Raw genomic sequence first — 13,009 nt, forward strand, 5'->3', positions numbered from 1 at the left:
TCCCACCACATCCCCTATCAAAGGCTCACAGTTTAAAACAACCACCAAACCTACACATATGATCTCACACATACACAAGCTCGTGCCCCTTTAGCTATACTTGCATGTAAATGCTGTTCACAAGCAAAGGGTCTCGCCTGCAAGGAAAGAAGCTGGGTTTCTATGCCTTTGTACTTCTGAAAATTTAATGATTTGTACTAGATTCTGCTCTACAGACTCAGTAATTCCCTGGTCCCAGTTGTCTACAAAGTACTGACACAGGCTGGTGTAAATTTTTTCTTCAGGGGTAGGGTCTGTAGCAAAGGAAGTTGTGAGTAAATAAATTGGGAATGGAGAAGGAAAACATAGATGAATGCTTTAATTTGAGTTCCTCAGCGATACCCAAATAGGCTATCCTTTTGCTGCCATTTTAATTTGCCATCACTTAAAGAGGGAGACAGATGACTCAGAATTAGGGAGTGTAAAGACTACCTCTTGACCTTGCTGCATACTCCTGAGCTGCAGCTGAGTCCTTTACTTCTTCAGCTGGAGAAAAATTATACACTAGCTGAAAAAGAGAGGAGTGATCAACTTCCCTTCTTCATGTAACTGCAGAGAGCATGAAAGGAGTTACCAAAGAGGGAGGCTTAATGTTACTGTGAATGAATTAGAAAAAATAGTGCCTAAATTACAAAGACAAAAATAAATTTAAAGTATATCTATCTCTAGGGAAGGACAGGGATATGAGAATTTTATTTCCTATAGTCAAATTTCCAAAGTATATAAGAAAAAATTTAAATCTCTGTTGAGTTGTCCTATGATCTGTGATATCTGAGGTGCATTTGTTTGACACTTGGAGAATTGGAACAAATGGGGCTTGAAAACTGTAAGAGCTTATGATTATGTATGGCTAACAAACATTTACAGAAAGTGGCCCAAAACTTTATGTGGTGCAAATCAGCATATCTGCCCTTTGACAAGCACAAGCTGGTCCTCTCACTGACTATCAGAGACATGGCAGCACATCAGACATGTGATATGGAAAAATCCCAGGAAAAAAGGAATGAGTTGGTGGATGTGATAATGCTGATCTGCCACATAACTAAAGTAACTGATCTTGATTTTATAATGATGCATTTATATCTACAGTAGTTCATATATACAGATCCCTACCTGATTTAGTTATTTTTGTTGGGATTTTTAAGGGCAGGCTCAATTATCCAACCCTCCCTTATATCTGGCCCAGCTCACAGCCCCTGAGTTTGTAAGAAATAAACTGTGAGCTGAAACCTCAATTATCTGATGCCTCCTGTGACATCTAGATAATCGGGGTCGCCCAGAGCATCAGTTCTCAGGATCTAACCTTCTCTTCTGCTGCTCGGACCTGCTACTGGGGTGTCTAGACCCTCAGTGGCTCTCTGTGGATTCCCACCATGAGCTACTAGTTCATCTGGCCACTGGGAGGAGCCATCCACTTGCTCCCTGTCCAGCTCAGGGCTCTGCACTGAATCTGGCACTGACTCAAAAGCACTGTTCTCCTCCTCATCATCATCCTGAGAGGAAAAGACCGTGCTCTCTGAAATCTTTGCGCTGTCGACGGAGGAGAAGCGCGTATGGCTGGAGAAGCGATTGTTACTGTCGTAGCAGGAGGTGCTGTAGCACGAAGTGCTGTAGCAGGAGGTGCTGTAGCAGGAGGTGCTGTAGCAGGACGGGCTGTAGCAGGAGGTGTCGCACGCCTCACATTCGTTGTCACCATTGGGCCTGGAGCTCGACTCGCTCTCACTTCCTGTCCTGGGGGGTTCCCCATCCAACAGCCCATCATTCAAGTCAGACAGTTGCTCATCCAAGGTCCCAGGAGGCACCGTGCTCTGGCTGAAGTTCTCTTCAGCCTCGTTTTCCAGAGGAGGCTCTGCTGCCACGGTCTCACTCTCACTGACCACCTCCTTATCCATCACCTCCTTGACCGTAGACTCCTCATCGTTCTCTCTGCCATTACCACCATCTTGCTCTTCTTCCCCATCGCTGCTCATCTGTGCCGAGGGCAGGCTGTGGAGCAGGTTGTGTATCCGTATGTAGTGTGTGCGAGGGGTCTCTGGCTCACCGCAAGCTGAAGCTATGACTGTCTCAAGTTCAGACACAGGCAGGGAGCACGGCCTGTTTTTCCTCTTTGCTGTTGTCCTCAGTTGTAGCTTGTTGTCTTCCTCCTCCTGGGCTGAAGCCCCTTCTTCCTCTTCGTCCTGACTCTTCTCTAGGTCTTTGCCAGCATGCACATCTGCACTCACCTCATCAATATCTACTGTTTCTATGCTGGTCAAGACTCCATCATCTCCCTGAATACCAGAATTGACTTTGTTATTTTCCCTAACTTCGGGCTCAGGAGGAGACATGCAAGCCGTCAGATCCGACTGCTCCATGAGGTCCGTAGCACTCAAAGAAGGCAGCACTTCTCCTGGGATGGATTCCAAGGGCTCAGGAACTGGCACCGCATCAACCTCCCCATCTCCTGCTAGCTCTTCATTTAAGCTGTTCTGGTTGACTTCCCCAGGTGGTTTGACAGCCCCTGGGCTATCGACACTGTTCACACTGTATCCATTTAGCTGTTGTGGAGCTGCACTTTCTGAGGTCACTGTGTTGATGCATGGAGGCTCACCGAGGCTTTCCTCTGTGGGGTTGTTCACAGGGCTTTCCGGGAGGTCAGCTGGCTCAGGATCTGCACTAATGGAGACCTCTTCATCATCTGTATGAGACAGGAAAAGGAATTACTTACTCTTTTAAGAAGAAGTGTTGACTGAACCAGAGGGCTGGCTGTGGGGTCAACACAGCATCCACAGCAATCTGAGAAAATTAAAAGCATAAATTACAGTGAAATGAGTAGGCAACCGAACAACTATCAAGAAGTGCTGAGGTTTTTTTGCTAGGCAGTCTTTGTACATTGGATTTAATCATGGGTTTATTCATGGTGGTAATCTGTATGCAGCACCCTGTCTCCTTGCAGCATTACCTGAAGGTAACACCTTCTTGAAACTTCTCCTTAAGCCAAAACGGCATCAGAGGAATATTATGGGAATCTTCTATGAGATTTTAATGACAGTATTCTTGTCACACTGAAGCTGGCAAGACTCCACAACAGAGAATGCAAAAACTGTGTTTGCCACCCCTGACAGGCAAAAAACTTTCCCCAAAATATCCCTTGACATGATCCTCATCTGCACCACCTCCTCTCAGATGTCAAACAACCTGGGCTCTTTCATACCATCCAAATAGTCAAAAGACAGAAATTAGGATTTTCCAGCAAGTGAAAAGCAATGATTTCCAGCCATTAATGCAGTTACTCTTGGCTTGACAAACTGTAGCAGAGAGGGCAGAGAGGCTGAAAAGCAGAGAGTGCCTGAGAAATACTGTTGAGACTGTGACACGAAAACCAAGGTTCAACCTTAGACCATCATGACAGTCACTTCCAAATTACTACAACAAGAGAACATGAACCAAAGCCAAATCAAGAGGGAGGCAAGAAGTGGAACATAGAATTATTTTTTGTTTTACTTTTTACTTTTTTCATTAAAAATAATTAAATGGAGACATTTTCTAATCATCTTTGGTATTACGTTCTCCATTTTTACTTATGAAGTGCTCAAATGCAGATGACTACAAACAGCACCCCATATAACACTTTCACTAGGGCAGGTGATAGAGAAGCAGATGAGACTTCAGTTTTCCACTCCCTTCTCTCCCAGTGAAGTGGTGGAGTATTTGGAGCAGTCAGTAACAGGGGTATATGAGACACCAGTAGCTCTGTCCTGAGGGGAAAGAGGGAAGAAACTGTGACTCACAATGCATCCTGTGATGCAGGACTTTATGCACTTCCCTTTGCTCATGACTGTACCTAAAGTCCCAGAGCAGCCAGGAATTAATGCAGATTTCTAAAGAGAAAGAATGCAAACAAACAAAAAAATAATTCTAGAAATCCAGATAGATGATAGGTTAAGACTGAGAATTACCTGGATGGATGGAAGAAGTTATCTCAAATCGGAACTGCAGCTGGCCACTGACATGATCTGTAGGAAGTCTGCGACCCAGAGTGTAGCTTACAACCCTGTCCCTGAAAGAAAACAAATATTGTCACAATAGACTATAACCTACCCTGTGTCAGCTGTGCATAGATAAATCTGCTGTGTCCTACAGAAATACATAATAAAATACATAAAGGCTATTCATCCCAGCCATGAGGGCATGTTGACTTGCATACAAGAAAACAAATGGCAGAGGAGAGGACAATGTCTTCAATTACAATGGAACAGCTGAGTGAGTAAGACAGGCTGCTGGGACACACAAGCACATATGTATAAGTATAGAGAGAATGGTGGGAATGAAACTTCTGCCGTATGGGTATGAAAATAGCGACATGGGAAGCAAACAACTCCCACTTCAGCTATTGTAACAAGAATTTGCTTCCCTGCAGATCTGACCATCTACCTTTTCATAGAACCTCACATTTCTCTTCACCATGTCCATAAAATTCAGCTTTCCTGTTCTTGCTTACAAAACCCTGCGCAGGCCAGTCCCCGCATACCACCTTCTCTCTCTAAACTGGCTGAGTGACTGCTCTTCATCTCTTTCCACCCCTCTTACCTCTATGAAGCTGAAATATCAGGAGAACACCTTCCTGACAAGGTTGATCAATGACTCCATTCTGTTCTTGTGCAGGTCCCTCCCTTTGCCACACTTCATCCACCCCTCAGAACAGAATGAAACTATAGAAGAGATTAACTTCCCAGCTGCCCACAATGAGGCTGAATCAATCTTTGCAAAGCATATCTTGAGTGTAACGGGTTCACTAAATAGTAATACTTATACACCTTTTGAAAGAAACATAGTTCACTTCCAGTTGAGCCAAATATACTTGCTAGCATAGTTTCACATGCATCAGAAACTCATATAAATGAGACGACCTCGAGATTTGTGTACAACCTCTTTGAACTTGTGTGCGTACTTCTCACTGAGCTTGCCTGAAATTTAAATGCCACTATGGTATTAAAACTGAGCCAGAACTAGTGCAGGTTGGAGGCACTGCTCTTGGCAAAGTAATCCTTAGATAGACAGTGTTTACAGCAAGGAAGTAAAATAGGAAGTTATAATCAGAAGATGATGAGAAATCTCATAGAGAGGAAAGCCAGTGATACCAGTTACAGGGTTCTACCTTCCCCAAGCTGTTCTTATCCATCTGGTTTCTAAAAAGCTACTCTATCTTCTCTACTTAAGAAACAGGGAGGTAGCTTAGTCCCTTCTGGTAGATTCAGCTGTCAATATCACAGCCAGTTTCTGAACCAGCTGCTCAAAACCACTTCCAACAAGCTCATCTTCCCGCTGCTCTGCTCAATTGAGATCCAATTATCAGAAATGCCTTCTTGGAAACTGCATTGCATATGCTTTCCTGAGAAGATGATTCTTTTTCTCCCTTGCTCTTCAAGGCCTGAACATTACAGGCTTAGAGACAGCTTTTTGGCTTTTTCTGATTACTATCCATCTTCCTTAAATTGGTTTGTGTTATTCTGGCAGCATACACTTTCCCAGGACTTTCATGCAATGGGGAAGCAGGGCAGCGCTTGTGAGCTCAAGGTTGTTCCTTGGCAGCAGGGTAGGGTCAAGAAAGCATTAGTTACAACATGCCAGATATATATATTTTTATAATATCTCCCCTTTCCAGAAATTAAAAAGAGAAGAAACAGATCTGGCATGTTTTTAGCCCATAGGTAATTCCCTGAAACATGAAAATAGCCTGCTGATAACATTAAAAAATTATTCAAATTGAAAATATTGCACTCTCCAAATTTGCAGCCATGATACACAAAAAACGGTTTTTTTTTCCTAAATGCCAGCTCTCACTTTTCAAAATGCCATGCATACAGTTATAGAGGGAATTCTGTCTGGCCCATAGTCCTATAAATTCTAATTAAAACCAACACCATTTATCAGACAAGTGTCAGTTTACTAACTTCCCCTCAACATCATTATATCGCAATTATGATATATCACCAGGGACTTCAGAACAGCAACACACTCGAACAATGCAAGCAGCAAAATTTACCCTATGGCATGTCTTTCCAAGAGGCGCTGAACCGGCATGGAGAGTTTTCCCAGAAAACGCTTGATGATCGGTCGGCTCTTTGCAAATTTGTCTTTAACTTCTATTTCCAGGACGTCAGTGGGCAGGGAGACAAAGCTGAATTGCTGAAATAAAAGAAGGGCACAGAACAATAAGCCGGTGGCCAGGCCACAGCAACACAGAGTACTACAGCTGAGAGGCACACATCAGCAGAGAGATGCGAGGACCTAGTGAGGTGAATGATACATGATCACTCTTTTCAGATAGATTGTTTTGAAATATCTCCTTCCCTGTTCATCTATGCCCCAGCTTAAAAAGGAAGAACTCTGAAAACTCTGTTTATCTGGATCAGTCTCCTACCCTGTTCATGTCACAGTCTCACAAAGAGCTCAACCAGAAGGAAAGCCACAGCACAGGCTACTGTCACAAACAATACTGGGAAAAACAGGAACAGCACCATCTAAAACTGCTCCTGTCACCAAGAGCGTTGAAATGTGTTGACTGCTATCTCAGCTGGTCTGGTCATAAGAACATCTATTTGTCAGTAATGTTTCAGTTAGCTTTTAGGGACTGTGTGCATGCAAATCTGGGGTAGGAACAAGGAGAGTGATATTTTAGGTTACAGGAACAAGCATGAGAACATTAGGGCACCTGGAGATGTCTGTATGTCCCAAAGGTCAATTTAAAAATAGTAGTGAGGTGGAAATATATTAGGTAACTTGGCTTTGCTTTCTCCTAGACTGGCTAAATTCAGTACAGGTGTGGAGCTGGTGACACAGGTCACAATAATTTTTCCAAACATCTGCTAGTACTAGCATATAATCAATCAAAAAAGCACATTTTTGCTGCGGTGCACAACAGTAGGAAAACTGTCAAACCACTGTTCACCTGAGAGGTCAGTATTGATCTGGAAGACAGTTTCTGTGGTAAGTGAATATTGAGATGGATGAAAGGATTTTTCTAGTTCTCCCCCTGCCAAACCCAATCTTCACAACAGAATCATTCTCTGGGTTATCAAGACCCGGAGTTATAGCCCTAAATCACTTGCTCTATTGAATCACGGTCTAATTCAGAGATGCTTAGTTTAAATGGCTTCAAGTGAAACCAACATGAGTGGGATATTCTGTTAATCATGCCCTGCAAAAATGTAATTAATCAGAGAAGTACAATTCAAATGAGCCAAAGTGTTATTTTAGTCTTGCTTTCTTCTACATCTTTGCAACAGGCTACCAATTAAAATAGATGCACTAAACAGGAGAACCTGAATTCCCCATGTATAACAGAAAGTTGCTTTAAAAATAAGTTGTCTTACTCTTACTGTTTCACCTGCTAAAAACCTTGAGCAACTACCAGTTCATGACACTTGAAAGCAGAAGAGGGGAATTAACTTTAAAATGAATTATTGTAACATAGAGCAATTTGCCATTTGATGAATTCTCCTTTTTTTTGCTGCTGACTCCTATATTGTAAAAGTCTCTATGGGGCGGAGCACGCACACAAACAGGTAGAGAGTGAACTGTCCACAAGTGAAAAGCAAAATGTAGGTTTAATAATCTGAATCCCCTGAGGTCAATAATCTTGTGGTGCAACTCGGAAGGAAATCAGAATCTGCATGGAAATTTATTTTCATAGTACCATGTGGAACCAAGCCTGATAGCTCCTTCCTTACACAGGACACATATTGACCTTTTCCAGAGTAATAATCAGCGCCTGAACTGAGTGTGTGGACCCAAGAAGCAAGATGTATTGGAATCAGCCAAAGAAAATGTCCCTTTTCCCTTGACCAGCTGTGCCTCAAGACATATAAACACCAAGATATTCCATAAAAAGTGTAAAATCCAATTGTGTTCAGATTCCATCACCCGCCAAACTGTTGCATTTTGGTACACCAAGACTACCCTGGGACCAGGCCCTAGTCCATGATCACTGCTCCCAAATGTTTCCTCTAGAAGGATGTTCTCACTCATAAAACCAGCAGCATTTTGGAAACACAGTTAAGCCTTTAAGACCAGAAGTGTCCTGTGGCAGAGCTCAAAGGCTTTGCCCCTTGGAGGCAACTGCAGTTTGAGATCAAAAGTGAACTCACTGAAATGCATTTGGACACTGCTTGTAAAGCAGTGATAATTTTACATAATTCAGTTTTCCATTATCTAAGAAGTTGCTCTCATCCCGTTTAATTCTTATCAGGCAAGATTCTTCTAAGGCAATCTCTGACTGCAGGTGCCTCAGGCTCATGCCATCCACACTGAAAATCCAAAAGGAATCCTTGTGTGTAGAACAAATGGGCCTCTAGCCCTCTGAAAAAATGGATCACAGCAAAACACCTTGGTTTGAGAACTCAGAGACTTAGAAATGCATTTTCAAAAATCATCAATCACTTCTGAAAACATGTTTCTTGTGACATTTAATGCTTGGAATGCAATCTTTGGATGTGGAAGCAAATCACCATCAAATCCTAGTTTCCCTCTTGTCCTTCACCCTCTTTTCTGACAAGTGCCAGACCCTGTACCTTGGCCACAAAATACTGATTGTACTTACACTGCTCAAAGCCTTGGCTTTTACTATCCTGCTTGGCCTTTACTATCCTGTCTGTCTGGAAGAGAAAGGACTCTGTGTTTCATGGTCTTATCCAACACAACTAACGTAAAGTACTAATATATTACTGATGGAATAAATTAAATCCTCTCTTTGCCTAATATTTGCTAATATCACACAGTGGCCAGTTTGTGAAAAGGAAAGCATAGGCTTCACATTTAAGTTAAAAAAAAAAAAAACAAAAACCCCAGCCCTAAATCCCAAACAGAGGAAAACAAAATAACCCCACCATACCCCCAAGCCCCCCAAACACCAAACAAACAACCAAACAAAAAGACACTGATTATAAATTCTGCAGTACCCTTGGCTTAACACTCAGGGATGTTGTGATTAATAATTCATCCCAAGGAGGGGTAAAATAGGAGGCTGCAAAATCACAACAGAGATAAAAATCAACTGTCTTCAGGAGGAGGGAAGTTTGATGAAGCTTCTAACACATGCTCAGAAAAGAGCTGCATTTTAAGAACAAATCTGCCGACATTTTTGTATGTTACTATTACAATCTTTAACGTAAGTCTTCTGTTATTTGGAACTTTTCTTATTCTTAAACTCTTAGCATTATAGAATTAAGTCAGAATTTAAAAAGTGTAATACTGATAGTGGCAGAGGAAAAGCAAGAATACAAAAATTTTAGCATAATAAGCCCAAGTGTACTATTTTTAAAATACTTCTGATTTTTTTTGCAGTCATTACCTGAAGCCAGATTCTTTTATCTTTTTCAAACGGCATTGACTACTATTTACTTTTACAATATAAACCAGAAATTTTTACCCTAAATGTTTTCACTGGGGCCACAGCTCACTTTGTGGGCTCGTTCAATGGTTGTTTTTATTCTTCCCCACAAAAGTTTAAATCTTTTGAATCACAACCACTAGTGCAAACCCTGCAAGACTGGTCAAGAACTTCATGCTGGAATACAAAGTCACTAAACTAAATTTTACACTGAGACTAACTGTAGAAGAGTATATTGAAGTTTACATAAATGGGCTTTTTTTTTTTTTTTTTTTGTCCACAGTCAAAAAACTAAGTGAAAATATAATTTCTGTAATTTCTGGCAGTTTTTTTAAATTCTAATGTCATGATTTTTTTCCAAAGCTTCAGCCCCTCCAGCTCTTCAGAGGTCCACCAAACTTGACAATGGTTTCATGGAAGTGGTGACCCTATCTGAGCCTTTTTTTTTTTTACTCAAATTAAAAAAAAAAGAAAAAAATTAAAGGAAGTAATGAATTTCAAAAAAGGTGGTAACTCATCAACCAGAATAGCTACAGTTTCAAGTTCAAAGCTCAAGAAGAAAACTTTGTCTAATGACTGATTATGTGTTCATTTGGAAAATAGCTGACCACAGGACAGCTGTAAAAATACAATTCACAACAATTTATTTACGCGATTACTAGAACTTAAAGTTTTCACTTGATCCACAACCAAAATTAAAGTAAAATGCATTATATAAAATGTAGAGAACAAAACTCTTGCAAGTAATGGGCAGACCACAAATTTATAGATGATCTACAGCAGTCAGTGGATGAGCAGGTAACAAACAGGAAGTTAAATCTCTAGTCACTGATTAGCCCAAGCCAGTACCTACCAGTGCATTGCCCAGTTTATCACACCAACTTGCTGTAAAAAAACTCTTAGAACTTGAGATGATACATGACACAGCACACACCATGGAGGAAACAGCATACTGTCTCAGCAGAATAAGATGCCTTTAGGAATAACCTGTTTCTCACAGAGGGCCTGGCCCTAGAAATAGCTTCTGACCCAATCTTGTAATGTGGTATCTGATCCTTACCAGCTAGGGATGCAAGAGCTCTCCTTTATAGGAAAGATGAGGAGGTCCTCCACCAAAAGGACAAGGTAGTGAACCAGCTGCCCTTGCATTTGGAAGCATCCCAGATTGGACACCCCTGTAAGTTAGAGGCTTTGGAAAAAAATACAGACCCTCCAGAGGGGAAAACCTTTTTAATTTCCTCTAGAAATGTATTAGGACTGTTAGAAATGGCTGTCTGTTAGGTGTACTCCTAAAAAGAAGTTAAAATCAGAAAGTCTGAACACAAGGAATGATTGACAATCCCTGGTATTCTGAACAAAAATAGCACTTGTGAGCTGCAGAAAGGAGGCCTTGGGGGAGGCTGATGTTTCCTAACTTCTGGAATGCCTTGGCCAAATTAGGAAGATTTATGGTACAAATATGAGTGGATCTGCAGAACAAAGTAGCTGGTGCTCTGCACCCGACTACCACATCCAGACATGTTGCAAGGGTTTCACCATGAAGTGACTCCAGGCTGGTGCCCTGGATTGAATTTACTCCCACTTATTGTCTGAAAAGTGCTTGGTGCACTCTTGGACCACATCTGTTCACTTGCCTTCTGCTGAGAGTAATTGAGTTCATGCACTTCTGGAATGACAAGCAGTGTCTTTAGTGGGGAGAGCAGGAGATTTGCTTTGAAATAGATCTCTTGAATGGAACACAAATACTATTATAGACAGACCCAGAGAATTGTTACAAACCACGATCAATAGAACAAGTTAGTATGTGTATTATTTTCCCACTGTCTTCTTCAATTATTTCCCTTTTAGGGTGCAATTGCATCTCTCTGGAATTAGGATGTCTAGGAGGAAACAAACTTGCTCTAGATGCAAAGCAATTACATCTCTCTACTTTCCCCACTTCTTCAGCCATTTGTCAATGCCTGTCTCACTTGCTACAGTGGTAAGAGAAGCAATGATGCTTTGGTCCTACACATTTAATGCAAAGAGGGAGTAGGACAGTAGAGAGAGATCGTTTTAATTCCTCACTAACAGAAGAGCTACAACATTATAGCACAACTTATTACACACCAGAGAATCTATACCAGGCTCATCCTTAAAATGCTCCTTCCAATGGAAAAGCTTTAGCTGATATTTTCTCAGGCATCAAAAATCAATAAGGTATAATTAATTATTTCCACAGAAATATACAGAAATATATACAGAAATAGAGGGAGAGTAAAGAGCAAAAGTGGCATGATAAAGAAAATGACAGCAAGATATTGTCATGTTCACTCTTCTTGGGTTAAGCAGTGTGTCATCAATTGTGGCTCCAGTCATTATTAAGTCATTAGGATTCTCCTTTCATTTACAGAGATTTTACACAGCTGCTACCAGCAGATTCACTCTCACAGAGACACAAATCAGAATCAAAGCTACCTAGAATCAGCTGAGACTTTCATACTCTCACACAATCTCAATGATCTAAATGTATATCTGATTTTACATTACTGCTGGCATCTTCAAGCACGATCTGTAAACACTGTAGTAAACAGCACTGAAAGAGTTTCAGACAGTAACCTACTTTTCAGTGCCTATTTGCTCCCAGGCTCAGCAATGGTTTTACAGACACAGATGATTAATTTCATTAATGTCAACAGATCTTGAGGGGACCTTAATGCATGACATATAAAGAAAAGAACAAAGGCCCACACTAATGCTGACCTGGCAGAATGCATCTATATCCATTTATAAGAGAACAGAACCACTTCCAGACCTTGGAATAGTTTTCATAGAAAGCCAGCAACTGGTGATGATTCATTTCCATGTTTTATTTGTACCAAACTTGTTTGCATGCCTGAATACAGACGGATCCCAGTGAATCAACAGCACCATCAAGGAAATTGTTGAAATGAACAGAGCATGTCCATTAGCACCAATCAGACAAGTTATGGGCAAGTCAAATTCTTTTAAAACAGTCAGTATAATAATTGGTAGACAGCATAATAAAGTCAGTATAATAGAGATAGATAAATTAATACAGTGGTGACAAGAAGAATTGGGCTCTTGATTTGGAGTTGAATTAAAAATAAAATTTATTTCTGATATCCTTCATGTACAGGGATGATACAAGCAGAAGTAAATCTTAAAAGGCTGTGAATTACATTTGATGGATGAAGATACATTTATTCTTTCAGCTGAATATTTCATTAGTGGGTTTTGTTTCAAATACTGCAGTGAAACAATTACAGTCTTAATGCACATGCCATTTTCTGTCTGTATTACTCTGTTCTTCATTCAAAAACCTCCTCTACATGTCACTATTTTCCCATACAACACTACTTTGCACTAACAGCTGCATAAGCTCATCAAGAATTCCAGTTTCTTAAGCTTTCTACAGTAATCCTTAGTGACAAGACAAAATACTGCAGAGTCAGTAGTGCCAAGGGCAGAGCTCCACTGCTGCTGTGGGTGGGGACATGCCTATTCCTACTGAGAGACTGCTGGAACCCAGCAGTGACTGCAAGGGGACAAATCCAATGCAGTTCTTTATTATTATGGCATGGCACAATTGTTGGGTTT

The 13,009-nt window shown here is 41.0% G+C and overlaps 1 protein-coding gene across 1 annotated transcript in view; it reads right to left on the reverse strand.

Moving 5' to 3' along the window:
* HECW1 (HECT, C2 and WW domain containing E3 ubiquitin protein ligase 1) overlaps positions 1-13,009 on the reverse strand; it is a gene marked incomplete at its 3' end in the record, with an annotated part of 249,851 nt that overhangs the window by 65,158 nt on the left and 171,684 nt on the right. The window contains exons 7-9 of the mRNA XM_084209598.1: positions 6,065-6,207; positions 3,978-4,078; positions 1,343-2,716 (exon numbers count right to left, since the gene is read on the reverse strand). Coding sequence (XP_084065724.1) covers positions 1,343-2,716; positions 3,978-4,078; positions 6,065-6,207 — 1,618 coding nt within the window. The remainder of the gene's footprint in view (positions 1-1,342; positions 2,717-3,977; positions 4,079-6,064; positions 6,208-13,009) is intronic.

This window comes from Fringilla coelebs (genome assembly GCF_963513975.1).
Source record: "Fringilla coelebs genome assembly, chromosome: 1".
NCBI lineage: Eukaryota > Metazoa > Chordata > Aves > Passeriformes > Fringillidae > Fringilla > Fringilla coelebs.